The 25,569-nt window shown below is 52.1% G+C and overlaps 15 protein-coding genes across 15 annotated transcripts; 8 read left to right on the forward strand and 7 right to left on the reverse strand.

The window, feature by feature from the left end:
* Positions 1 to 49: 49 nt before the first annotated feature.
* On the forward strand, positions 50 to 1,121 carry BJX68DRAFT_264441 (putative short chain dehydrogenase/oxidoreductase; the record flags this gene model as incomplete). Its single annotated transcript, XM_071044955.1, has 2 exons — positions 50 to 380; positions 442 to 1,121. The coding sequence occupies 2 exons, from the start codon at positions 50 to 52 to the stop codon at positions 1,119 to 1,121; spliced, it is 1,011 nt and encodes a 336-aa protein (XP_070901403.1).
* Positions 1,122 to 1,363: 242 nt separating this feature from the next.
* Positions 1,364 to 3,519, reverse strand: BJX68DRAFT_231979 (putative MFS transporter). The gene is made up of 4 exons (XM_071039414.1): positions 3,038 to 3,519; positions 2,292 to 2,947; positions 2,171 to 2,238; positions 1,364 to 2,102 (listed from the first exon to the last, which is right to left on the reverse strand). The coding sequence occupies exons 1-4, from the start codon at positions 3,384 to 3,386 to the stop codon at positions 1,487 to 1,489; spliced, it is 1,689 nt and encodes a 562-aa protein (XP_070901404.1). The 5' UTR covers positions 3,387 to 3,519; the 3' UTR covers positions 1,364 to 1,486.
* A 163-nt stretch (positions 3,520 to 3,682) lies between these two features.
* On the reverse strand, positions 3,683 to 5,199 carry BJX68DRAFT_231982 (uncharacterized protein). Its single transcript, XM_071039415.1, has one exon. The coding sequence runs from the start codon at positions 4,793 to 4,795 to the stop codon at positions 4,370 to 4,372; it is 426 nt and encodes a 141-aa protein (XP_070901405.1). The 5' UTR covers positions 4,796 to 5,199; the 3' UTR covers positions 3,683 to 4,369.
* Positions 5,200 to 5,204: 5 nt separating this feature from the next.
* Positions 5,205 to 6,401, reverse strand: BJX68DRAFT_231985 (GILT family protein). The gene is made up of 2 exons (XM_071039416.1): positions 5,928 to 6,401; positions 5,205 to 5,872 (listed from the first exon to the last, which is right to left on the reverse strand). The coding sequence occupies exons 1-2, from the start codon at positions 6,323 to 6,325 to the stop codon at positions 5,359 to 5,361; spliced, it is 912 nt and encodes a 303-aa protein (XP_070901406.1). The 5' UTR covers positions 6,326 to 6,401; the 3' UTR covers positions 5,205 to 5,358.
* A 246-nt stretch (positions 6,402 to 6,647) lies between these two features.
* Positions 6,648 to 8,062, reverse strand: BJX68DRAFT_30002 (ankyrin repeat domain-containing protein). Its single transcript, XM_071048929.1, has 2 exons — positions 7,329 to 8,062; positions 6,648 to 7,266 (listed from the first exon to the last, which is right to left on the reverse strand). Exons 1-2 carry the CDS (start codon positions 7,876 to 7,878, stop codon positions 6,680 to 6,682), a joined length of 1,137 nt encoding a protein of 378 aa, XP_070901407.1. The 5' UTR covers positions 7,879 to 8,062; the 3' UTR covers positions 6,648 to 6,679.
* A 1,306-nt stretch (positions 8,063 to 9,368) lies between these two features.
* BJX68DRAFT_29981 (uncharacterized protein) lies at positions 9,369 to 10,501 on the forward strand. Its single transcript, XM_071048926.1, has 2 exons — positions 9,369 to 9,977; positions 10,286 to 10,501. Exons 1-2 carry the CDS (start codon positions 9,459 to 9,461, stop codon positions 10,388 to 10,390), a joined length of 624 nt encoding a protein of 207 aa, XP_070901408.1. The 5' UTR covers positions 9,369 to 9,458; the 3' UTR covers positions 10,391 to 10,501.
* On the forward strand, positions 10,318 to 12,723 carry BJX68DRAFT_29992 (hexokinase family protein). The gene is made up of 2 exons (XM_071048927.1): positions 10,318 to 11,244; positions 11,333 to 12,723. The coding sequence occupies exons 1-2, from the start codon at positions 10,613 to 10,615 to the stop codon at positions 12,558 to 12,560; spliced, it is 1,860 nt and encodes a 619-aa protein (XP_070901409.1). The 5' UTR covers positions 10,318 to 10,612; the 3' UTR covers positions 12,561 to 12,723.
* On the reverse strand, positions 12,724 to 13,375 carry BJX68DRAFT_29995 (uncharacterized protein). Its single transcript, XM_071048928.1, has 2 exons — positions 13,179 to 13,375; positions 12,724 to 13,119 (listed from the first exon to the last, which is right to left on the reverse strand). Exons 1-2 carry the CDS (start codon positions 13,297 to 13,299, stop codon positions 12,887 to 12,889), a joined length of 354 nt encoding a protein of 117 aa, XP_070901410.1. The 5' UTR covers positions 13,300 to 13,375; the 3' UTR covers positions 12,724 to 12,886.
* Positions 13,376 to 13,426: 51 nt separating this feature from the next.
* Positions 13,427 to 14,217, forward strand: BJX68DRAFT_232001 (transcription initiation factor IIA subunit gamma). Its single transcript, XM_071039417.1, has 3 exons — positions 13,427 to 13,566; positions 13,630 to 13,777; positions 13,869 to 14,217. Exons 1-3 carry the CDS (start codon positions 13,526 to 13,528, stop codon positions 14,013 to 14,015), a joined length of 336 nt encoding a protein of 111 aa, XP_070901411.1. The 5' UTR covers positions 13,427 to 13,525; the 3' UTR covers positions 14,016 to 14,217.
* Positions 14,218 to 14,373: 156 nt separating this feature from the next.
* Positions 14,374 to 15,924, forward strand: BJX68DRAFT_30051 (uncharacterized protein). Its single transcript, XM_071048930.1, has 3 exons — positions 14,374 to 14,624; positions 14,683 to 14,728; positions 14,802 to 15,924. The coding sequence occupies exons 1-3, from the start codon at positions 14,465 to 14,467 to the stop codon at positions 15,850 to 15,852; spliced, it is 1,257 nt and encodes a 418-aa protein (XP_070901412.1). The 5' UTR covers positions 14,374 to 14,464; the 3' UTR covers positions 15,853 to 15,924.
* On the reverse strand, positions 15,925 to 16,523 carry BJX68DRAFT_30052 (uncharacterized protein). The gene has a single exon (XM_071048931.1). It carries the CDS (start codon positions 16,318 to 16,320, stop codon positions 15,997 to 15,999), a length of 324 nt encoding a protein of 107 aa, XP_070901413.1. The 5' UTR covers positions 16,321 to 16,523; the 3' UTR covers positions 15,925 to 15,996.
* A 1,443-nt stretch (positions 16,524 to 17,966) lies between these two features.
* BJX68DRAFT_232006 (uncharacterized protein) lies at positions 17,967 to 19,695 on the forward strand. Its single transcript, XM_071039418.1, has one exon. It carries the CDS (start codon positions 18,277 to 18,279, stop codon positions 19,327 to 19,329), a length of 1,053 nt encoding a protein of 350 aa, XP_070901414.1. The 5' UTR covers positions 17,967 to 18,276; the 3' UTR covers positions 19,330 to 19,695.
* An 11-nt stretch (positions 19,696 to 19,706) lies between these two features.
* Positions 19,707 to 21,289, forward strand: BJX68DRAFT_30083 (putative RING finger domain protein). Its single transcript, XM_071048932.1, has 3 exons — positions 19,707 to 20,474; positions 20,537 to 20,795; positions 20,845 to 21,289. The coding sequence occupies exons 1-3, from the start codon at positions 19,914 to 19,916 to the stop codon at positions 21,174 to 21,176; spliced, it is 1,152 nt and encodes a 383-aa protein (XP_070901415.1). The 5' UTR covers positions 19,707 to 19,913; the 3' UTR covers positions 21,177 to 21,289.
* Positions 21,290 to 21,568: 279 nt separating this feature from the next.
* BJX68DRAFT_232009 (arylsulfotransferase family protein) lies at positions 21,569 to 23,676 on the forward strand. The gene is made up of 3 exons (XM_071039419.1): positions 21,569 to 22,337; positions 22,386 to 22,451; positions 22,501 to 23,676. The coding sequence occupies exons 1-3, from the start codon at positions 21,773 to 21,775 to the stop codon at positions 23,559 to 23,561; spliced, it is 1,692 nt and encodes a 563-aa protein (XP_070901416.1). The 5' UTR covers positions 21,569 to 21,772; the 3' UTR covers positions 23,562 to 23,676.
* BJX68DRAFT_232011 (uncharacterized protein) lies at positions 23,677 to 24,783 on the reverse strand. The gene has a single exon (XM_071039420.1). It carries the CDS (start codon positions 24,661 to 24,663, stop codon positions 23,968 to 23,970), a length of 696 nt encoding a protein of 231 aa, XP_070901417.1. The 5' UTR covers positions 24,664 to 24,783; the 3' UTR covers positions 23,677 to 23,967.
* Between the last annotated feature and the right edge of the window lie 786 nt (positions 24,784 to 25,569).

Here is a 25,569-nt window from a genome sequence, read left to right on the forward strand (position 1 = left end):
CACACCCATTCTATAGAGCACATAACACACTATACTTACATCCGCCACAATGCGCACTGCGCTCTCTCGCACTCTTCCAACACTCTCGCGCTGCTCGCGACCTTCAGCACGCACTGCATCGGCACAAGCGCCATGGGCTTCGGCTTGCTCCGTCATTTCTAGGTCCACCTACGCTACGACGCCCGACTCTTCCAGACCACCTAACCCGCACAAAGATTCGAACCACATTCAAGCGCGCAGGCCCGATATCAGCGAAACCTTTCGACCGCCTCACCGATTCCGCGAATTCGATCTCAACGGTCGCGTTTATGCAATTACGGGCGGCGGACGTGGCCTCGGCTTAGCTATGGCCGAGGCGCTTCTTGAAGCTGGCGCAAAAGGTACCTTCAATTCACTTTCTCTCCACCACAGACCAAAGACAGCGATACTAATAAGGGGTAGTGCACTGCCTCGACCGCCTCGAGACCCCTCACCCCGACTTTCAAGCGGCCAAGGAACACTCCGAGAACAACTACGGCGGCAGCTTACACTACCACCGAATTGACATTCGTAACGCCCGCGAAGTCAACCAGCTCTTCAACGAAATTGCTGCCCAATATTCCCGACTTGACGGCCTGATTGCCGCGGCCGGTGTTAACCACTTGGAGTCCGCCCTTGAACACTCCCCCGAGAAACTGCACGAAGTCATGGACATCAATTACAACGGCGTCTTCCACTCGGCTACCGCCGCGGCCCGCCAGATGTTTAACTATCAGCAAAAGGGCTCCATCCTGCTCGTCGCGAGTATGTCTGGCCTCATTGCAAACAAAGGCATGACCTCTCCCGTTTACAACTCCTCCAAGGCCGCCGTCATCCAGCTGGGCAGGAGCCTGGCCATGGAATGGGGCAGGCACGGGATTCGCGTGAACTCGCTGTGCCCCGGACACATTGTGACGCCCATGGTTGAGCAGGTGTTTGCCAAAGAGCCAGCATCGAGAGCCGTTTGGGAAGCAGAGAACATGCTGGGACGGCTGGCGACGCCTGAGGAGTTTCGAGGTGCCGCCCTGTTCGCTCTGAGTGATGCGAGTAGCTTCATGACTGGAAGCACCATGTTAATTGATGGAGGTCATACCGCATGGTAAGCTCATCTACCTCACCTTATCGAGGTAATGGCACTGGAGTACGAATATATAATCATGAGGGCATACTCATTTGTGTATTATATGGGTTATCTGGCTTGAGCGTACTTCTGAGCGTCTTGATCGTTTTATTGCGTGAGCGCGTTCTGGCCCGAGCACGACACAGGGCTTAAAAGGTTTTTCTCGTTTGGTCTGTTATGTTTCGGTTCTGTTCAGCTTCTGTTTAGCGAGCGGTTACCCAACAAGATATAATAAGTTTGTTTATATCATTCTGGTATATCCAGTTTCAACCGTTTATCAACTCGATATATATCCGGTATATGACCAAAAGCAAAAGTAAGAGGAGAGAGCAAGATCAAATCCCACCTCTAGATGATATACGTAAACCCACCACCCTTCCTCTCAACCACCCCCTCGGACCCCAAAATCAGCACCTCACGCTCCCTCTCACTCCCTTCACCCGCCTGATCCCCCTCCTTTATCAGCCTCGCATTCGCCCTCTGCAACGTAACCCTCAAAACCCACGCCAAAACCGCAACAACACCCATAAACCCTCCACAGACCCCCATCCCACTCACATACCACGGCCCATCAGCCGCAGGGTACAACCTCGTCCCCAACAACGGCCCACACTGCCCGATAACATTCAGAATCGCGACACTAGCCCCCTTCCCTTCCTTCGCGACGCGATTGTCCATGCTCCACGTGATGATCAGCGTGATTGCCGAGAAGAAGCCCGCTGTCGCGGGGTAGACGCAGAGGTAGCGGAGGGTTGTCGCTATCGAGGGGGATAGGTGGCTGTGGAAGTGGCCGGTTAGGGCGAGGGTTGTGTAGGCGAGGGAGGAGAGGAGGGCGTGTGTTATCAAGTAGGGGCTTCGGGTGCGGGAGCGGTCGGAGAGGTGCGAGGTTAAGAGGACGGTTAGGAAGGCGAGGAGGTAGGGGGGAGCGGAGAGGGCTTGCGAGGTTGTGGAGGTGTAGCCCATGCTATATCGTTCCAGTTAACTGAGGTTCGCATTGTAGTGCTGGAATGGATGGGGCGGGAGAAGACAAACTCTTGGAGAATTGTAGGAAGAAAGACGGGCATGGAGCTGAATGCGACATTGCAGCTAAAGAACATGAACTGGCGCTCTATTAGTTGAGTTTTGTGTAGATAGAGAAGCAGGATGGACCTACGGCTGTAATGTAAGACTTGGGATCAGCCAGCGTCCTCCCGACCTCACCCCAATTGAACCTCCTGCGGTGGCCCAAGTACTCGGACCGTCCACCATCGCCCATGCGCAACTGCGCTACCATCCGCTGCCGGGGTTCCAAAAACGCTGCTGTGCCCGGCGAGTCGGGGATCACGAACCAAGCGAAAACAGCAACAATGATGCTGGGGAAGCCCTCAACCAGAAACAAGGTGCGCCACGGCGCGATTGGCCCGTCGCTGCTAGACTTGACGATCAACCAGGCCAAGCTGCTAGCGAATGTCGAGGCGAGTGGGGCGGCGGATATGAACAATCCGGTGCGGAAGGCGAGCTCTTCGCGCTTGTAGAACAGAGATAGGTAGAATGGAACGCCGGGGCCAAATGCCGCTTCAGTGATTCCGAGTACTGCGCGTAAGAACACCATTGTCCGAAAGCTTGTGGATAGGGACTGGAATGAGGCTACAAGGCCCCATCCGCACACGCAAAGCGAGATGTAGACGTGCGCAGGGACGACCCTGTAGAGGAGGGTCATCCACTCGAAGAGGATGTACGTGATGTAGAAGGCTGTTAGAAGCCATTCATACTGGAAGGATGAGAGGTTCAAGTCCTCCATCATGCCGGCAATCTTCGCATTTCCAATATCTAAGGCAAAGTCAGCAATCCCATACTAAAAACAACAATGGAGCGCAAGGAGAGATCCCGCTGTTAGGCTACACCTAGCAACACACATACTCGAGCGGTCTAAGAAGGATAGAAGATATAGAAGCGCAAGGAATGGAACTAGCCTGCGATCAAGTTTCTTCACGATTTGTTGCTCTTCGACCTCTGTGTACTTTGGAACCTTGGGTCGATGAAACTTGGGCCGAGCCTCGTCGTCATAGTTGTACTCGGCAGCATCGTCGTCGGAAAACTGATCTTGAACAGTACCGAAATCAGTCTTGACCCTTAATGGACCCGTGTGATTACGAGATGAGTGTCCGTCATCAAGGGATCGGTCTGAAACTGGGGTATATTGAGCGTTTGTACTGGAGGATCCGCTGCTCTCAACCGAGCCTGGCCCGGGCGGCCGAAAGGAAGCCATCTTAGAAAAGGAGACTAGGTGAGTTGGTTATCCATGGCCGAATTGCGCAAGAGAACTAAACGACAGATTGCGATGCTAAATAACAAACGAAAGGAGAAGCCAAACTTGAGCCATAAATTAGGCGAAAGAGAACCCATCCTGGGTGGCGGCACGTGGGGATGCCCCAGGCGTGACCGTGCCTTGTGATGGTGCCTCGCGCCAACCTTGGGCCAATCACCAAACACAATATGACTGAATTAGTCATTGGCCATCAACCATATGCAACGGGGCAACAAACAGCAACAAATTGAAGCATCGAACAAGCAAGCTAAAAGTACATGGCTCCAGAACTCCGCCAGAGGTGCAATGCCAAAGCAATGTCAAAATCTCCGCAACGACAGTCAATCCGAATGCGTCGCGTCACTTAACACGGCTAGGACGATACGAGTCCACAACGCGACGAGCTCGCTTAGGCTTAGGACCCCGTCTTCTGCCCTTGTAATCCTCACCATGGTTGCGCTTGTGATCATCGTCAAAGTGGCGTTTACGCCCACCCAGAAGCTGCGCCGTCTTATCCCTGGCGATAGCGAAGTTCTCTTCCAGATCCCGAACCCAGGGGTGATCCGACAGCCCATTGGCGTGAAGATACCGGAGGGTGTTCTCGGCTGAGTCCCGAAGGAATTTAACCGCGGGGAGGCTCTCAACACCATCTTTTGCCTTTATTCTGATGTAGTCCTCTTTTGCTTGGTGGTAGACTTCAAGGAGTCTCGCCACTCGTACGTCGGGCCTCCCTCGTTTGTCCAGGTCTGTCGCGTCTTTCGAGCCTTCTTTCCCAACACGATGGATCTCAGGGAGGTAGGGTTCGTACTCGTCATTGCTCTTGTAGGGAGGCGTCGCGATCTGGTCGCATTCGTCTTCTTTGGCGGGGCGGGCGACCTCTTTCTTCTCTTGTGTTGCTCGAACTACCGATAAGATGGTGAGTTAGTGTCTGCCACTGATTGGTTTCAGGCGGGCTTACGTCTCTCAAGAACGTTCTGCAGTTCAACGTGGTTTGCAATAGCCTCCTTGCCGTCCGTCTGCGGAGCGATTGGCACCACCCCGAGAAACTCGGTTAAGTAGATTTCAAGCACGCTAGGGTCAGTGACACGATCGCCATGATTTGAAAGAACTAGCAAAGCCTTATCGTAGACGGTGATTTGGCAGTCTTCGAAATCATGCGAGCGGCATTTGATGAGGGAGATCTGGCGACGGAGAGCATTGATGAGGGTGCTATAGCTATCGGGGTTGTTGATAAGCTCAAGCATCACAGGACTTGGGCCTTCGGCGCTGCGGTACTTGCGGATGAGCTCATCCACCTTTTTCTGAGAGTACTCGACTCTAGGGCGATGGGCGAGCGAAGGCGGCATGCCGCTCGACCTGATAGAACCCATTGAGCGGAGATCTGTGCTATCTTATGGGACGAAAGACAAAGGATGTGGGGTGCGGATATGCTCAGATCAAGTGTGGAGTTAAAGTAGACCTGGAGATGCAAAGGAAGAGATTCTGTGGTCTAGGTGATGAGGTTTGTTGTGAAGACATGGCAACACATTCACTGTAAAAGGCGACCAAGTTTATTGCTGTTTGGGAAGAAGCTTGGTTACTTGGAGAAATCAATGGCTATGCAAAGAATATGACCTCAGGCATTAATCAAGGCAAAATAATCATGCATATACAAGGCAAACGACATCCAAGTCTTTCCCATGGGCAGGAGGGAAGTTCAAACAGAGGATCGCAGTTTGGCGGAATTATGACAAGGCCATAGACAACCTCAAGCTGCGAAGATTATAGGAGGGGCACTGGTTTAATTAATATAGGTCATTCATAGTATATTCATAAATCAAAACGCAAGTATATCTAGTCATATATAATAGGATCATTAGTGCATCATAAAGAGAATATCAGTCCAGTTTTAATCGACCGGTACTGTTATATAAGCCAAAGCATTACGAAAATCTCAGTTTCGCTGCTTCCAAAGCTTCTCAATCTGCTCGACAAGTACTGACACCTGGCTGCCTTCGCCACCCTGGGCGCAATCTTTCCAGGCTCCGCCGTCGCGAACACACCACACAGTATCGTCTACACGAACTGTGCAGCTTGTCTTGACGCCGAGATCGGCACTATGGCGGGCGCTCTGCCGCAAAAGGGCCACGCCGCTCAGTCGATCGTTTTGGTCGCCCTTGTTAGGATTATCATCTTGCTGACTGACGCATTCATTCAAGGCCTCAAAGTCGATACCATATTCCAAAGCACATTGTTCGACCAGTGATCGGTCCGGAATATCTTCGTAGTTGCTGATGAGGCAGTTCGAGAATCCAAGGTATCGGACGGGGGGTGTTTGTAGCGTCGCAACCTCGTCGGCACTGGTCTCTTGAGAAAAAGGAAGGTTCGCAGCGCAGAGCATAAGCATGTCACCAATGCATTCGGTCGGTCCATGCATACACTCGACATCTGAAGACTTGTTGGAGACGCTGATACAGTTTTAGTTCGACGTTCAGCCGATGTCTAGGGAGGATATGAGCTTACCTTGCGATGAATGAAAGCTCAAAATCGACCTTGTCACCGACTCGCTCCATTGTAGGTACCACAAGCTCCCGTAAGCAATCCCGCGCATCCGGGCATTTGCTCATAATGTGAGCTTCAAATGGTATTCGTTCCGAGTCCGCAAGAACCGGATTTATCCACGATCCTTGGGCGTCATCTAGGGAGGTCACGTCGTGATTCGATTGCGCATGGTGATAACAAGAGGAGAGCTTGAGCTTTGGAAGAATAATAGGAAACCAGTGGAGCGCCAGCCAAAGGCATGAAATGACGCCCAGGAAGCTGACAATCCGGGAGAAGGGTCGGCGGCGCTGGGAACTGCTCTGATTCGTCGCAAGCGGCAGCTCCTCTCGATAATATATATCTTTTGTTTGTTTCTCCATGGTTGATGGAGCGTAATAGATCAGTACCAGCTGGCTGTGGTGGATAAATCAAAGGGAAGGATGTGTTGCGATGATCGACGTTGGGAGGAGGAAGCTTTGGATGTGGGGGAGCTCTCCAGGCGGCAGGCTAGCTCGTGATCCACTCGATTAGGGAACCCGCTCGGGACCCGAACCAAACACCATGATGAAAAATTTACTTTCCCAAGTCGAGACACCATCCAAACTATTGCGATCTATGATTTATCGATGAGATGCTTCCAGCAGCTTAATCCAAACTTGAGTGCGAAATAAGCCAGATGGGTAGACATCAATCTCCCAAAGAGCAAACAGCGTCATCGAAAATCCTGCAACTATTTAGCCTGGGATCCAATTTTTCGCATCTATTCCATCCTGAATCACTGTTCGCATTTCCTCACTTCCCATCTTGGACGCATACTCCATGGCACTTCCCCATGGACCTCTTATTGTGGGGTCTGCCCCATGGTCCAGTAGCCACCGAACCCGCTCTACTGCCCCCGCCATGACAGCCTGGACGATGGCATAACCTGGCACCATGTTCCCTGTCTGTGGTCCCTGGAGTCGATTAACGTCCGCTCCTCGCTCGACCAAAAGTGCCATTACTGGGATTCTGCTGATATCAAATTCCTTGCTCGGGGTCACTCGGCCAACATGCGGGTTTGCACCGGAGGGCAACGCTGCAGCCGCTGCATGTAGTGGGAAGCCGTTTTCGATAACAGCACCTGCGTCCAGAACCAGTCGCGCAGCCTCTACATCTCCTTGACGTGCCGCTGTCTCGAGAACACTACATGAATCAGTCCGAGGTCCGCCGTATCGGTACTCTTGCTGCTTGCCAAGATTCGGATTGGCACCATGCGCGAGAAACCACCGGAGGAGGGCGTGGTTGGTCAGGACCGAAGGCAGTAGGACAGCGCCGTGCTCCGCTGGAGCAATGCGGACCAAATCAGCTGTTGGTCCCCGGTCGGTCGGATGAAACCTGACTTACCAGGGCTGTTGGGTGTCCATCCATGCGCGAAGAGCAGCTCGAAGAGAGGAATCTGCCGATCTACAGACGCAAGAAGGATATTGTCCGGGGTTCTACGGACAATAGGCGCGCCAGTGGCAAGGAGGTACCGTGCAACCTCCACATTACCAGCTTTCAGGGCAAGGCAGAGACCATGATGAAGGAAAGCAGGGGTGGGCGTAGGAGATTCTGACGAAATGATCCTCTCAACTGTGAGCGGAGTTCCCCAGCGACAACTTGACTCAAATTCGCCGAGACAGGAAGGTACTTCAATAAAGGATGGCGGATCTTGGATAAAACTCAGATCACTGGGGTTTGCGAGAGGAAGGTCCTCATAGCGACCGCCAGCGCCCATCTGGCTTACCAGAGGATCTCTTAGTGGACGTCCAGCCTCTCGTGCACGAGCTTCTTCCAAAGCTCGTTCCTGCCTAGCAACAAGGATCACCTCAAACTGGCGCTGGCGCGATGTCCGTGCGCTCATAAGCATCCGTTCTCGCACCAGCGGATCTAAAGATGGGTGATTGAGGTTCATGGTGGGCTGATCTGGGAGTTGAACTAGGATCGAGGCTGCTCGCGAGTCGCGGCCCTCGCCAACCCCGCCAGAAATAGGACTTGGCTTATGGCTTATTTGTCCTCAAATCAGAACAGCTTCTGAGACCCATACAGGGCACTCCATATACCAACTGACGGTCAGGCTTCAGTCTTTTTGCCCAGTTCGATCGTCAACCATACGATAAAAATAACCTTGCCAGTCAATCAGGATTCATCACTATCGAGTCTCAACGGTTGAGCTGAATTGAGGAGGGGTTCCGTTAATCATCGGCCCTCACTCATATAATTATACTAGCGACAGGCTGGACTCTGTCATTGTTACCCATCTCTCGTTTACATCTGCTTGGGGCTATCCGGCAACGATGGAACCGTGTTTCCGAAGCCCTGGAAAGAGGAGAAGCTCTGATGACCTCCGTCGTTTCTGCGCTGCCTTCGCACTGCCCAGATTTAGTTCAAAAGCTGATCCTCTTATCATTATTGGCAAGTTCGAACTTCGCAACCTTTGGTCTTTCGGCTCCCTTGACTCAAACGGCTTTTGTGCCATTTTCAGCCTAGAAGAACGCACCTTGTGCAAGTTCTCTTTGGTCAGGCACCGCATACGTGGCGTTTAAATTCTCCGGAGCGACTGCTTAACCTCAAAGGCATCTAGTGATTCAGAGAGGTTTCAATGCTCGGCTCCGACTCCAAGGAATAATGCGATTGATGATTGAACCGGTTGACCGACTCTCTCCTCGCGAGTCCACCCTCATCCTTGGATTCTTCTATGACTGCAAAGAGTGGCGTTAAACAACTCATGGGATGGAGACAATGGAGCCTGAGCCCTTCAAGGGTCAAGGGACCGAGGGCTCGGCCTATCGCGGCTGTCCAGAAAGAAAACAACCCCAGCTCCGACTTCGGAGGGCGCATTTGATGACCAAGTTTAGAAGCTCGAGCCGTCTCACCGTGAGGCTTAGAGAGGATGGCTCCAGGAAATATTCCTTATTTTCCCGAGATCTGACAGTTAGTTGCGCGTCTGGTCCGTTACATGATCCACCTTGCAACGATGACCATTCAAGCCATCGCAGTTGGTGGTCGTGACGACCAACAGCTGCCACCTGCAATGTCAGTTGACGGGCAGCAGAGTAGATACGGAGCACCACGAGCCGATGGCAGCTACGTCCTGAGCTCAGCCAGAGGTACTTTGATTCTCCTCGGGTATTATCATCAGCTCGTATTGAGGTGCCAAAGACTCATCTAACAAGCAGCGAGGATGGTACCAGAGACGCTAGGCGATGATGATGCATCCCACCACCTCGGACAGTAGCGGGCTCGCACCGATCGATCCACACGAACCTTGAACGAATCAGGGCCCTGGGTTTGGTTTCTGAATTAGGCGACATTGAAGCCAACGGCAGTGATTAGTAGTATAGCTCTCCGTCACGAGCCCTGTTCGTCGTTGGGCTGTTGGAGGCAGCTGCCCCACCAGCCTAGCTACCACATGGCAAATAAATTAGCCTCTTGGAGTCGTGTTGACCATCACAATAGTCTGCCATAAGAAAGAGGCCGAATTTGTAAAGGGATATGCGACAGTTTCCTCCTCTCTCGGTTAGCTCTCATGTGCCCAAGGCAAAAGAAGCCAAGACTGGAGACAACTGTGTAGTACTCCGTAGTAGTGTGGAGTCGCGCAGGCAGTGGACTACCTCTCTACCTTTCGCTCCAGTTGGCGATGACGGAGAGAAATGGGGAAACTCCGGAAGCACGACAAAAATGCAACAGAGCTGCGGCGGCAATCACAGGTGCAGCGCAAATTCTGGTGCATCAAGAGGAGTCATCGAATTATCAGGGCAGGTTCGCCAGTCATGGTTGTGTCCCAAGCATCCAACCGACCGGACAGCGTCACATCGTGTGTCTGATGGTCGCATCCCATCGCATCAAATCATCCTCTTTTCCTTGACTCTCTCTCATCGTCTGGGTCTCTACGGCCTCGTCCCATTTTCTTGCTTTCTTTTCTTTTGCCTTATCCTTCGTGTTTGCGGTCCGAATGGTGGGGAATGTCGCTGGCTGGCCTGTGGCTTTTTAACCTTTACGTCTCTCTCTTGGGTATTTCTCGCCCTCCCTATATTACTCAATTGCTGCCCTTCTTGATCGCCTCTTCTCCCATCTCACATCCTCTCTCTTGTGTACAACCTACACTTCGACAGTCTCCGTCTTCTGGCTTAGCGTCAGCATACTGTGAGGCCTGTGTATGCTCTCCCCAGCTCCGGTTCAGTTCGCTTTCTGCGCACCCTCTGGCTTCCTGCATGACCATTGTCACCCTATCCCATCCCTCCCTCATTTCCTTGCCGAAGACACGCGTCACTGCATTATTTCTCGTTGCAACGTCGAGGCTGACCATACTCTCCGTGTAGATTCAACGAATCCTTTTGTTTGCTACCCTTGTTCGAATATCTGTCCCCGCGTTCCCGACTCGAATTCCACTTCTTCCCAACACCACCATCACCGCCCGCATATAGACGATCCTTGTATATCCAATCCTATAGATAATCCGCGGCGGAATGCACAGGAATACATAGAAACCCCACGGCCCCTTTCCTACGAAGCGAGCGTACACAAGACCAGACCGCAACCTGGATCTGTGAGTCACACGAAGCACCATCACAATCCACCGAGCTACATCCGACACACCTCCGCACCCCACATCCTATTCCTTGCTCTCTGAACTTCCCACCGTCAGGATGGCTTCAGTGGATTCATCACACCCAGGGCTACCGACGGTAGACGAGTACGAGCTTATACATGATGATGCGATTGACGAGGACGAGGAGCAGGATGAGGAACTTGCGGAGACGGACCCCTCTGTAAGAGCGTATATGGAACACCAGCGGAAGGTTGACGAGTTCCTATCACCGCTAGCCCTGGATGAAGCGATATTATACAGATTGGCCCGTCGATTATCGACTGTATACAAGAAGCTGGCTTTGGAATCAGACCAGCAATTCCTTCCGACGCCCGTTTCGAAGCTACCTACCGGCCTTGAGACAGGCCGCTACTTGGCGATTGATGTTGGAGGGACCAACCTGCGAGTTGCGTTTATCGAACTTCTAGGGGACACTGCTGACCCCGATATGGCCCGCACGCGGGCCTCAGAACGGCCACTGCGCAAGGCGCAGACACAGCGCGTGAAGCGGACGCTCGAGAAGGCATGGCCGATTCAAGAGCATTTGAAGATGGATAAGGCGGAAGACCTCTTTGCTTGGATTGGAGACTGTATCGCAGAAGTCGTGGCTGAAAGCCTGAGCTCAGATGCGACTAAGGGAACAGTTCCTGAAGAACTAGACATGGGCATCACCTTTAGTTTTCCGATAATGTAGGCTACCGTCCTCGCGCGATCCGTTTCCTGAACTTGGCCTCGCAGCGCAATGGCTCAGCAATCGTGCATGGCTAACGGCTTACAGGCAAGAATCTCTCTCAGAGGCTACGCTCATGCCAATGGGTAAGGGCTTCGCCATTACCTCGGATCTCAATCTCCGGAAGATTCTACTGAGCGGATACGAAAAGCATACAAGGCGTCCCGACGATGAAGATGAGCCGTCGTCGAAACGCCGGAAACTTTTCGCTTTACCAAAACTCAAGATTGCCGCCATCACCAACGATGCAGTTGCCACTCTTGCCTCCCTAGCATATGCTGTCAAGTCCCTGCCAAATAGTAGGGTCGCTATGGGAGTCATTGTTGGCACAGGCTGCAACGCCACAATTCCCATGAAACTCAGCGCGCTGCACGAAGAAAAAGTCAAGCATGTTAGGCGGAGCGACCCAGATACGTCAGAGATTATAGTGAATACCGAGTGGACAATATCGGGTGTGCTACCTCCGCTCAAGGAACTTGACATTATCACGAAATGGGATGACCAGTTAGACGCAGCGAGTGCGCGTCCTGGATTCCAACCTTTCGAATACATGACCGGTGGTAGGTACATCGGTGAATTGATTCGCCTTATTTTCACGGACTATTTAACAACCGTCACCGGGGTCTCGGCAAGCGTGTTACCTGCCGATCTCACCAAGGAATACGCCTTGACAACATCATATGTATCAGACAAAGTTGCGCGTTCCCGCTCAGATGACGAGCTTGCTGCCGAGTTAGGTCGTTCTCTACCACCATTGAATGATACGTGGCGGTGGGATGCGACCTCTGCAGGCGTCTTCCGGAAAGTGGCTAGAACCGTACAACGACGATCTGCGGGTCTCATAGCCGCGGCCGTTGTCGGCTTATTAGCGTGTGCCGGCGAAATAGAGCTGAAGCTGGACAGCCATGAGGGCTCACCACAAGGGTCCCATGTCCCATCCCCTGGACATGGCATCACCGGACTGGATTCGCACCTCAAAGCTACGATATCGAATCCGAACGGATTGAACAGTGTCCGGGGCCCCATAGTCCCGGTTCTTTCACCATCTCCCGTACCGGCAGATTGGCAGTCCGGGCCAGAAGAGCTTGTCGTTGCATATACCGGTGGTATCATCCAACATTATCCCAACTTCAAAGAAACCTGCCAACAATTCATCGACCGACTGATAATGCGCACTGGGCCCCAAAAGAGCGGGAAATCGGTATTTCTTCGAGAGGCTTCGGATGGTGGTGTTATTGGCGCTGGTGTCCTGGCGGGAATGGTTGGAAACCGTTGATGTAACAAAATTCTTGCAATGATCGGGTTTGGCAAGATTGAGGCAAGGCCCTGCGATCAAAAAATGCTCTTCGAAGAAGCTGATCCTAGTCTATACTGCGGGCGTATGAGCCGACTGTCGCTTTGCCCGCCGCATCATCCATTCCATTGTTTCATGAATGTGGGTGGTTCTTTATTCCAGTTCTAAACTATAAAAAGTAGCAAGGAACTTCCGCATGCAACCAGTAGTCTAACGAGTGCGATACGATGACCGTGAGTTTGTAGTTTCCAGCCGCCTCCATAATTCAGTCAACAACCGGCAATAAGTGGAGGGTTGATTGCATTAGATCAGATATAGCGAAACATATTGTTCCTAACACTTCGTTTCATAGCTTGGGGCTTTCCATCCTCATACTCTATCCCGGCGGCGCCACCTTCACCTGACATCTCTTCAAGCCGTCGGCGTAAATCTTCGTCTGCTTGAGCCATGCTTTGCATTCTCTGCGGCCCGTCGGCTGATTGAGAGGGCTTTTCTTGGGGTTTCCCTGAAGATATTTCTTTGGCGTTCTGCTTTGGTTCATCTGCCACCACCCTTAGCTTTCGAAAACAATGTAGTGCTCGCGAACTGTTGCTAGCAGACCTTTGTTGGTGCTGGAATGCCGTGGCGCGGTGGAAAATATAGGTCTGACAGTTGTAAGAACTGATATCGATTGTTTGGAGGGAGCGGCCGCCCTCAGCGCCAAATGTGCCATGATTCGCATGTTTAATGAAGTAAAAGTGAAATATGATGATAATATAAGAAGTGAGTGATTTGCAAACTCGCCTTGCTGCGAGAAAGGTTGCCATTAAGGTCGTCCACGTGACGTAATTCCTATTGCTCTTGGATATCACGTGATGGGGCTCTTGATCTCCACATCTTATCGGAGTCATTAACCATCCCTCTTTCAAGCACCTATTCCGCCTCATCGTCGCTCACGCACAGTCACGATGAGCGCTCAAGCATACTACGAACTCTACCGCGGGAGCAGGTAAGAGCTCTTCAAAAGCGACGTTTAAACCGAGTTGTACTGACCCACTTCTTTCAACAACAGCATCGGTCTCTCCTTGACGGATACGCTCGATGACCTGATTAATGAAGGGCGGATTGAGCCTCAGCTGGCCATGAAGATTCTCTCTACCTTTGACCGTGTCATCACCGAGGTTCTTGCGGAAAAAGTCCGCACTCGTCTGACTTTCAAGGTATGCTTCCTTCTCCAGCGCTCGGGAGCCTACCCCCCCGTCACTCCGCTCGCGGATTAAGAACAGATGCTAAAGTTTTTGCTCCTCACAGGGTCACCTCGATACATACCGGTTCTGCGATGAAGTATGGACTTTCCTAATCAAAGATGTCAACTTCAAACTCGATAACCAGACGACGGTGACTGCGGACAAGGTGAAGATTGTGAGCTGTAACAGCAAGAGACCCGGCGAGGCATGAACACTTCTCGACTGGAGATATACTACGGGGCGTTTTATTTCGTTATTTACTCTTCAGACTGCCACCTGGGGTTTCTTTAAGGCAGAGTGGTCATTTTCATCGGCGTTTTGGGACATACTTCGCATGCCATTATTTGTGCTGTACAATAACAGGCCTAGACCTGAAGAGATTGATACCCAAATGAATCACTAAAAACCTACAATCTGTACTTTTGACTGGCAAAGGAGATTCCAGAACTCATACCCCTCGGTGTCCCTCTGACATGACAAATCCATCGTTGCCTGGGGCATCGCAAATGCGGAGAGTGGGGCAGAATCGCCACGACGACGCGAACTAAAGGATCTCGCGTCTAGATTTCCCAGCATCGTCATCAACCTCCGACCTCGAATCAAGATCATGAATGCCAGACGTTCTCACCATCCTTCAGAAGAGAAACTCCCACTGTCAACATGCCAAGGACACTCCCTTGGCTTACTGGCGTCGTGAAAGCCGAACGAAAGTCAAATTCACCAACACCAGAGATCAAGCGCACGTCAAGTCCAAGAGGCAAAGATGAAACTCCAAGCAGGAAACAGCCCGCTAAATCAAGGCGCGACTTTTTCAGATCCTGTACGTGTAATAAGATGCTGATGGTAGACCTTTCCCCCTCACTGACGGTCTTTAACAGCTCCGAGCCCCCCGTCATCACCTATCCACAGTTGCCCTTCTGAGGAGTAAGTGATCGCATAAGTGATGGATTACCGTTCCCAGCTGCATCTTACTGACGAAGTGACTCTTGCGGAATAGATTCCTCAAAGAAGGCCTCGACAAGGATGACAATTACATAATGGTCGAAGACGAATTCTACGCCGTCGCGCAAACCTTCACCCAACACCTCCACTACGCCGAATACATACGACGCGGGCGAGAAGCGAAGCTTCAGAATGCCGCGAAGATCGAAGACATTGCGAGACCTACGGATGGGGTCACGCCCATGAGCGAGGCGCTGAAGAAGAAATATGCGGCCGAGGAGCTGAGAGCTCGGCAGAAGGACGGGGCAGATCGGCTGGACGAAAATGGTACACCCGATGGCGATGAGAAAGATCCGCTGGGAGAGGATATTGAGGAGGAGAATTCGTGGACTGGAACGCATCTGCAGGATCTCATGTTGAGTCCGAGACGAATACGGTCTTTGGTGGGGCTACAGGGTATTCGATCTTCGACTCGGGCGGCTGCGGGGTTTGCACAGGCGCGTGGTTCTGGTAGGAAAGCGATGAATGGCGGTGGTGGTCAAGTAGATAAAGTTGAAAAGGAGCCTTCCTTACCGGATGAGACTACTGAGGACGATGATGATGATGACTTAGATGCGATGGTATCTCGACCCGTTCCTGCAGCTTCTCGATGGTCTACCACGGCACCTAAATTGCGCCCAGCAATACCTGCAACCAAACTGCTTGCGGCGAAACCGGTCGCTCGACCCGCGTCTAAGGCAATTCGTTCCACTGACGACACCAAGAACAAGTCACATGAGTTAAAGTCTGAGAACAAGATCGCAGCTAATACGCAAGCGAAGAGAAGAACGAAATTTGACGATTTCGACGGATTTACCCCAACACCTACTCCAACACCACACGTTACACGCGCCGAGAATAGCCGTTCAAACACTGCTCAAATTACTCAAACAAAGAGGCGACGGGCATTTGATGACTTCGACGAGCTTCCGGAGCTCCGCAAACCTAGCGAACAACCTCAGAGACGGCAATTTGGTTCTAACAACGCCAAACAGATGAAACCCAAAGATAAAGATACAGGAACGAAGAAATCGAGGCTTAATGAAGTCCCGACATTTCTAATATGAAGCATTCCCCATGCGATTATTAACCATATTCATAACTCTCTGCCAAACATTCTTCATCGTTCATTGGCCATCACCCCAGATGATTCCGCGTCACTGAGCGGGCGAGACATCTTAACGCTCAACCTTCGAACCTGGCTCTTGATTTTATCCCGTGTTGAAGGCTCTTGCTCGGTCGTGCTGACGATGGCGTCCTTCTCCAATGCCGTCCGGCTGTGCAGGGTTATTGCGCTGAGTACTCGTTAGAAATGGGGCTTCAAAAAAGTCTTTGAAGGGGTACCAACTCGTCATCAGCAATGAACGTTGGTAGCTCCTCCTTTCGAAAGTTCGTGGGAGGTCCCTAGACACCTGTATTAGCGTCTGAACCAAATGACTTGCGATGTCACAGTTACTCACAATCTCCAAGACCCGGTGCTGTGTGCGCTTAAAAGGGCTCCTGATAAGGCGATAAATCTGCCGAAAACAGTCCATGATGCTTAAAGATCGACTGTTCTTCGATATCAATGCGCTTGATTTGACGTGAAATAACGAGGGACGGTGGTTTGTGAGCTGTCGGCCACTATATACAATCGAATCGGTGCGGCTGAAGTGGAAGCGAGAGAACGAAGGTATGCTATGCGAGGGCTGAACTGGTAGGATATCGAACGAGTGACTCGGAAAAACGCCAAAAAAATCAAAAGGCAATGCTAAACGAAGGACTAAGCGGTGGACTGGAGTGCAGCGAAGGAAAATTCATCTGAAGCCAAGGGCATCAGGAATTATATACCGGCCGCGAATTTTTTTAACCAGACGTTTTAGGCTCGACGGTATGGGTCCGCCATTCATTCTTTCCGGGCAGCCTATAGGCGGATTGGCAAAATTGTGGTACAGAAACAATCATGGGGGGCATGGCATTCCTTTGACAATCCTTTCTCCTGCCCTAGGAGACAAAGAGCCAACGCCTCGGACCCGAACTTGGTAACCTAAAGGGCCCACGAGACCGGAAATAGGTCGCAGATGCTGATGGAGGGCTGTGAAAGTAAGAATAAAGAGTGAAGGCTTTGGTACCATTGATGCTACGCCAATGAGCGCGAGAATGTTGCACAGGGAGACAACTGTCGCGCAGCCTTTGCTCCAGCAACCTACCCCTTGCATATTATGGCGGTTACCACGCATCGCCATTCGCTGTACCCTTAAGGCACCGTGTGCGAATCTCGCCGGAGAAAGGATGCGCTGGCTGCCTGGCTGCTTGTGCACCCGACCGGCCTCTTCAACGCGCGGCCGTTCTGCGCTCCTTTGTTACCGGAGGGATATTTTGACTCAGCAATGTTCAAGCTGTCAAACGCCGCTCGTGTAAGTCGGCTCGAGTTGGACAGATTAACATAGTTCCTCGGGAACCAACGGCTGGCGGCCTAATGCCTCCTCTGGCGGGGGGCTAGATAGATCTACAAAGTACCAAAACTGACCGGATCCACCCTGCCCGACGGGTGAGTATACAACATACAATGAAGCAATCCCAGTCATAAACAGGTTCTCTCCTTCATGGCTCTCGTCTTATTCAGTCTCACCTTTGGTGCACACGCTCAACGGTCCGTTTCAGGCTTTCAGCCAGCCTTTGGGTAATTTCACCACAGAACGTATGAGTAAGATTATGACAGAACATTCCAACGCTGGCTATTCATTCTTTCCAGCCCGTCAATATCGAATTGGGTGCCAGGTTGATCCTTGATCAGGCGTCGATCTCAAGAGTGGAATTTCCTCCTGCGATCCTGCCTAAGGGTCGCCCACAGAACCCTCTGCTTTCCCGACGCGTTCGTGCGCCGGCCCACATGTCGTTCTTCGCGCTACTGACATGCCTCGCAATTTGAAGTCGAATTCCTTTAAACTTACTGAACATCGGCTCGTGTTTGTCGCATGTAGTCGATGCTTTTCCCGCCTCAGCGCCCTTACAGCAACCCTCGCGGATGACCGAGTCAGCGTACGCGCTTTCTGGTGTGATGAGGATCCGTGTTCGACGGTAACTCGACGGCGACGGGTGTCGATCCGCACAGATATCGATCGACCGAGACCACCCAGCGAATCGGGAGGCCTATCTGGCGATCCGAAGAGAAAGTCGGTCTTTTGACACCCGTTTAGACCCCTGCTAGCCTGAGCTGTGAGGGAATCAGCGCCTTGGCAGCGCGGGTGATGAGATGTCCCGCTCCGGCTCACCTTCAAGCCGCGCTTGCCTGCATTTCTTGTGTTCATCGTGTTGACATCCACTCGGTCGGGACCAACCAGCAGACCGAGAGACATTGTTCCCGAAGAAAGGGATGACGGGGAGAGTCTAGGCTGCCAGATTCGGTCGGATTATGCGAATCGATACATTTCATCCCTGGGCAGCCACATGAGCCTCCTCCCTTGGACCCTGGAGACCGCCCGGTCGAGCTTTAAAGCTAGTCCGGTCCAATGATCCACGAGCCGTACCTGGCCAGATCCAAGTCACCGCTCGAGCGTCTACCAACAGAAATAATACAAGAGATTTTTCTACGCTGTCTAGAGGTGAATCTGCCCAGAGCCTCTCTCCATGTTGCCAGGAGTCTCTCCGACCCCGTTATCTATTCATGGCTTATTCGACTTGCATTCAGCGTTGCAAAGGCCGACCCAGAGAGCGATGAGGAGGACCGAGAACCTTTTATTACTCGGCATTTCTTGCCCCCGCACGCGATTGTCGGCTATGTCAAACCTCCTGAAATGGTGGCACTCCGAACACAGATCCTTGGTTGCCGGTGGTGCACATTGCCTGTGATTCGAAGTTGTCAAGTTAAGTTTCTAAGCCACGTATCCCGCCATATACGTCAAGAGATCCAAATTTCCCCAGAGGATGGTCATCTGTTCACTTCGTCGACTGTTAAGGGAGCTTTTGAAAACCTGAACCCCTATCGCAGGACCGTCGATGGAAAATGTGAAACCGCCGATTTGACCCTACGGGCCAACAAGCTATTCAAGCCTTTTACCTCCGGCTCCGACTTCACAATTGGAATATGGTTCAATCTAGGCATTGTCGCCATCGATACAGCGCAGGATGTTGAGTTTCTAGGGAATAAGTACTTTGAGCTTCCTTATTGCCACGAGACCGTGCTACCTCGCAAGTTGCTTGGTCCGCCGTGGACCGAGGACAAGTTCGAATTCCTTGAACTGCTTTCAACGAAGGCGATCTGTGATAAAGATAAAGAGTATTATCGTGCAACGAGAACCATTCAGCGGGTCATTCGTGACCGTGACTTCCCCACCTTCTTGCGGTTGCTGAGATTTTATATCCTAACCGAGGGGAATAAAAGTCCGGTCCCATTTCCGACTCGGAATTCTGTGTTCAAGACCGCACTGAGGTTTGCGGAGGCCCATGATGATCCTTTCGTACGCGTTCTGGTCGAGGATCGGTGGGATCATATTGATCCCGAGGATCTCCGTCTTAAGGAGCAGCTGCTCTGCGCAGTGAGCGCCGATTATCCTCCTTTTTGATACGACAACCCGAACAAGGGCGAGGCCACCGTTACCCTTTGCTCCCAGACAACTTATCCTCCTTGAGACCGGTCTGGGTCACTTTGCAGCCAATCTAACATGGCCACACGGCACGATTTGACTACCGAGACCGCTTCTTGCAAGGTGTGTTACTAAATAGTCATACCTTAAACGCTTACTCGACGACTCTAAACGGGGCACCCACTCCGTGTCCGTAATATCAACGCCTCGGCTTGTTACGACACTCAGTAGGCGGGCACGTAGATGTACTACTGCTGGGTCTTCTCGGCCACCACAATGTATGTTCATACACATACAACTGACTTTGTTGTCCGCCAATCCATATATAGCTACAAGAAAAGGCACATATTTCTCACTCGATATCTTATCCTTTGTAGTATGAGTGGTTGAGGCCAGAGATCTGAATAGACTCTGTGGGCGGTGAGGGCCGAGACCATCTCCGCATAATTTCCTGCCGCAGCTCCAAGCTCTTCCACCTGTCAATCAACTCTTTGAAATTCACATCTACGGGTTCCAATGCTGCCTCAACCATAAAAGCACATCAACCTCGAGAAATAAGCCCAATGGCGCACTCAAAACGCAACACCTCCCTCCCCCACTTCACCGCCTACGAGCGCGGCCTCCTTCGCACAGCCTGGGGCACGCAGCGCGGCGTAATCGGCCGCGACTCCTTCCTCCCCTTCGGCTCCTGCAGACTATGCCTACACCCGGCCCGCTCGCCGACCGTCGCCTGCGCGCAAAACGGCGACCTGCTCTGCCGCGAGTGCGCGATCAACGACCTCCTCGCGCAGCGCCAGGAGATCAAGCGATTGGAGAAGGAGAGGGATAATGCGAGGAAGAGGATTGCCGAGGAGGAGGAACGGAGTGTGGAGGAGAGGAGGGAGCGAGATATTAGGGAGTTCGAGCTTGTGAGCATGGGCCTTGAGGCAGCGGTTGGTAGCTCCGGGGACGGGAAGAGGAAGCGCGGAAGGGACGAGGAGGAGGCGCTGGCGAGGTTTAAGAGGAGGGAGGTTGATGTTGGTGGTGGGGTTGTGAAGAAGGCCGGGGAGTTGGGAGAGGGGGAGATGAGGGATTATGTGAGGAGGGAGCAGGAGAGATTGAGGGAGGAGGCGAAGAGGGAGAAGGTTTGTTTCCACATTTCGGATTATTTTGGGGTATGATTGGGCTAATGCGTGGGTGTTGGCAGTCGGAATCGAATAAATCGGCTCTTCCGTCGTTCTGGGTACCTTCGTTGACACCGGGGACCGATCCAAACGAGATCGCGGCCAACAAGGTTGTGAAGCTTAACCCTGTTTGTCCGGGGTCTACAGAGGGGAACCAGCATAGCTATTCGCTCAAATCGCTGGTCGAAGTTCATTTCACCGAGGAGGCGGGCGCTGATGGGTCCATGGTGCGGGTGTGTCCGAGCTGTAAAAAGACGTTGACGAATACGGCCAAGGTGATGCGTATGTATAATTCTCCCTTGGACTGATGTTCAATTCTTAACATTCACAGTTACAAAACCTTGCGGCCATGTCATTTGCAAGCCCTGCGTGGATAAGTTTATGAGACCGCATGATGCGCCAGATCCCCATGCGACGAAGGAAGAGCAGGAGAGGACGGCAGAGCTTCATGGCCGAATTCTATGCTATGTATGCGAAACAGATCTTACATCGCGCGACTCAAAGAGCGAGGATAAAGACGCCGCAGGTGAAAAGAAGAAGAAGAAGAAAAAGGACAAGGAAGGGATCCAACCTGGATTGGTGGAGATATCCTCCGAGGGAACAGGGTTCGCAGGCCGTGGAGGAAATATCGCGACGAAGGCGGGCGTCGCGTTCCAATGCTGAGCTGGACTCTGCGTTGGAAATGATCAAATATCGGCCTTGTATCAACGAATAATCTAGATCGTGTATAGATCAGCTTAACCGCCGTTATCGGCCGGATGCGCAATCAGAGGCGGGAAGTATACTCGAGGTCGATAACGTCAAGCTCACCAAAACTGGTCCCCGTCATTGCAACCCGTCGTTTTGACTTTGAAAAGAGCATGACAACATCTGTCGGTTATCTTCACAATTTGTGGCGAATCAATTCGCCTTCCAGACGACTTCAACGTGGGTTGGAGATGGCGTGGAGAAGGGTCGGGCTCCCAATCGGGAATGGATGGGATGATACGCAATCGCAGAGCATCTTGGCGCAATTCTGAACCACATTCTCGGTCGACAGAGGGGTATAGAGGGGTGCACATAAATACTGCTTTGAAATCCCGCAGCGAATACAATTCCATCAATTGACATTGTCAACGATCAATATCCACCGACACCACTACCTGAAGACACTTCGCCCAGTGCAGAGTATACCCCAAAGGTTAATGTACCCATCCAATGATTTGAATACATAATGGATCGATCAGGGCTGATCATGATGGTCTCCCCTAGCACTCGCCATGCGCTCCCTTGAATGGCTCTCAGCCGCCGCTTTGCTGCCTCTGGTAGCCGCGGACTGGCAATTCAAGTCGCGGACCGACCTGGCCCCGCCTAGACTCAACATCACCATCCCCGCTGCTGAGGACGTCGAGAAGGGATACCTCTTTGTCGCTCCATTCGCTGGCTTCCCAGACACCGCGGGAGAACAGCACGGTCCCCGTCAGGCTGCTCCGTACATCTTCCGCGATGACGGAGAGCTGGTCTGGTCCGGGTACGGCTACTACTCCATCTGGGCTACCAACTTCCAGAAGGCTCGCTGGAAGGGCAAGGATGTCCTCTTTTGCTTCGAAGGTGACCATAACCCTGGTTATGGTCATGGTCACGGGCACACGACTATCCTTGACCAGCACTATGAGACTATCCGTGAGCTTCGTGCTGGCAATCACAAGCTGACTGATAAGCACGAGTTTCATGTCATCAATGAGGAGACGGCTTTGATCCAGATCTACCAGCCCACTCCTATGGATCTTACTCCGTGGGGAGCTAGTCCTGAGCAGCAGTGGATTGTTGATGCTATCATTCAAGGTGTGTACTTGTTCATAAATTGTCGATATTATAGCTAACGTATGACAGAGCTTGACATTGAGACTGGAGAGCTTCTGTTTGAGTGGTCCAGCCTGGAACATGTTCTCCCCGATGGTGAGGAATCAATTCCAGAACATTGTGGGTCATATACTAATTCAAACAGAGGCCATCCTCCCCATCAACCCCGGCCAAGCCGGCTCCGGCTACAACTCCTCTGACGCCTGGGACTACTTCCACATCAACTCTGTTGATAAGGATTCTGATGGTAACTACCTCATCTCCGCTCGCGACGCCTGCTCCGTGCACAAGATCAACGGCGCAACCGGCGAGATCATCTGGCGCCTCGGCGGGACAAAGTCCGACTTTGAGCTCGGCGACAACGTCAAGTTCTGCTTCCAGCATCACGCCCGTTTCGTCTCCAAGGAGGGTAGCAAGGAGATCATCTCGCTGTACGATAACTCCGCGCATGGAACTGAAGACGGCCGGGGACATGAAGTCCACACGCACCCGTTCTCCCAAGGTAAGATTATCGAGGTCGACACGGCTACCTGGAAGGCGACCATCGTTCAGGCGTTCCAGCCTCCTGATGGCCTTCTGTCCAAGTCCCAGGGAAGCACGCAGCTTCTTCCTAACGGAAACGTCATTGTCAACTGGGGCTCCGAGGGTGCGCTGACCGAATTCCGTGCCGACGGGACCCCCATCTTCCACACCTACATGGACTCGGGATACCTGGGCCTGGGCGTCGAGAACTACCGCGGCTTCCGGTACAACTGGACCGGTCTCCCAAACGAAACCCCCGCCATCGTTTCCCTCGAGAACGACGAGGGCACAACCGTCTACGTCTCCTGGAACGGCGATACCGAGACGAAGCTGTGGCGCTTCTACAGCGTTGTGGACGAGTACGGTTCGCGCGAGTTCCTCGGCGAAGTTGAACGTACTGGTTTTGAGACTTCACTCCCTCTCAAGGGTCGCCGTCTCGGCGCGGTAGCGGCCGAAGCGGTCGGTGCCAATGGTCGTGTCCTGACCTCGACTGCTGCTGTTAAGACCAAGGCCGAGGTGCTTCCTCCGAGGGGTTCTTCCTCTGGGTCCTCAATCAATGCTCCTACGTACACTCTGTATGATGAGAATGGTGAGGAGGTTCGGCTTGTTGAGCAGAAGGGTGCGCAGAAGAGTAACTGGGAGGATTACATGATCCTGAAGGTGAACCGTTTCGACTTGAAATGAGCGACTGCGACACGGTTGTTAGTCCATAGCCGTACCAGCTAGTACCTGTCGTCTTGCCTCATGCCATCTGCATGACGTTTGAAGATTTTTGAAATGAGAAGACTTGAACTTGAGTAGCATGTTGTCGCGTTAACCTAACTTGAATGGTGAGATAATTTCTCTCAGACAACTTGGCCTCAGTGCACTTCCTCGGTCCTACTACTTTCCAGACCCCAAAGGGCCGTGTCGTTTCTGTCCCTAGCCCTGACGATCAAACTGGATCGACGTCTCCCACAAGCAATCACAGACCCCTTCATCACCAACGCAACCATATGAAACAGGAATCAAGCATAGCGCTGACGCCAAGCACCCGGGTACCATCCCATCCGTACACATCTAGGCACAATGTGCATTGTCCACCGGTACCTCATATCTCCCAAACCCTCTCAAACCCCACAATTTCGCAAACTACCGGCACCTCTCCATCTGCAACATCCCCCTCCTTGAACCAGTAAACCTGCTTTACTCCCAGCGCCGCCGTACACGCCACGAAACCTCCCACCTGCACCTCCCCTGCCCCTTGTCCCTGTCCCCGACTCTGCACCTCGACCTTCACATCCCTCAGCATCAACCCCCCATCCTCCCCAAACCTAAACCCTTTCGTATACTCGCCTCCCTTCTCATTCCCCAGGACGACTTGCTTGTACGTACTACTCAGTCCATCCTCGTCGGAGAGGTACAGCGGTGCCTCGGAGCTCGCGCCGATGACGTTGGAGGTGTCGAGGGTTATAGACCCGTCGCCTTCGTAGAGGGTGAGGGGTTGTGCGAGGGAGGAGTTTGTTAGCAGCACGTAGTTTGTGCGGCCGTTGTAGGTGATTGAGGAACTGAGGTAGAGGTTTGTTGTTGAGCGGAGATAGTAAGGGTATGGTTGGGGTGTTGGTGTGGTCGTTTGTGTTAATGTTGGAGATGGGGAGCGTGGATAAGAGTGGACGGGTTGCGTGAGGTAGAGGAGAGTGAATGCGACGAGAGATGGAAAGAACATGGTGATTGTTCTTGTAAGAAACAATTCGTCCGAGGCCGAAGCTAAACTGAGGAAAAGGGTAGCGAGCGGGCGACCATCCATGGATTTATATACCCCCAGAAACCGGACGGAACCATCCCATCATCACCTGCCATCGCCATTAAAGTTTCAGCGAAAAGATCCCGAAGCAGGAACCAGGATAATCCACACCATCATGTTTCAGATCAAGCTTTCATCTCCGCCCGTCGACGAATCTTGTTTTGGTATGAGAGCGGGCCATGTTGGGGCGATAAAAACCCGAGTCCTGTGTGGGAGAGGCAATGTAACCGTTGATCTGTGACCCTGCCTGGCCCTAGCAAGGTAGGTATTTAGTTAATGAGGTCGGTGAATTACATGCAGCTGGGAACTGGTAGGCTGTGCATGTGCAATTGCAGGGATTGTATAGATGCTCTTCTAAAAGAGTCTTTTACTGCTCGGGTAGTAAGTAGTGCTGGCTGGCAATGCCTGTATACTCCCGAGTACTTCGATGGTGGAGAAGTGGATCTGTTCATGAACCAAGTCTGAGCACCATGGAAAATAACCCTAACCTCAGAGTCTTGGGTTGAGTGCAATCAAGTTGATAAAACTTCATTTTGTAAGATACTTCAAAACTTCCAGTTTATTTTAGACCTCGGGCGGCTTAAATCACTGCGGGAATTAGTCGTTGTGGAAATATGTGGGAAGATCATGGTGCGATCACTTGAGTCCATCCTCACCGGCCATGTAGTCCAGTCACTGAGCCCGTAAGCCCGAATCGAAAAACTGCAGCGAGCTTGGCTAACTTCCTAAAGGATAGTTCACATTGACTTCAAGTATTGGACGCTATGTGGTCTACATCATGTTCCGCAGCGGAACATATTACAGCGGTTGTTCTCAATCAAATCACTCAAGACCGTTACAGGTCTCTATCGGGGCCCCAAGCGTTTAGATCTCCGGTCGTCGGAAGTGCGTGGTGTTGTGTTCACAACC

This window comes from Aspergillus pseudodeflectus (assembly GCF_044049435.1).
Source record: "Aspergillus pseudodeflectus strain CBS 756.74 chromosome Unknown BJX68scaffold_11, whole genome shotgun sequence".
Classification (NCBI taxonomy): domain Eukaryota; kingdom Fungi; phylum Ascomycota; class Eurotiomycetes; order Eurotiales; family Aspergillaceae; genus Aspergillus; species Aspergillus pseudodeflectus.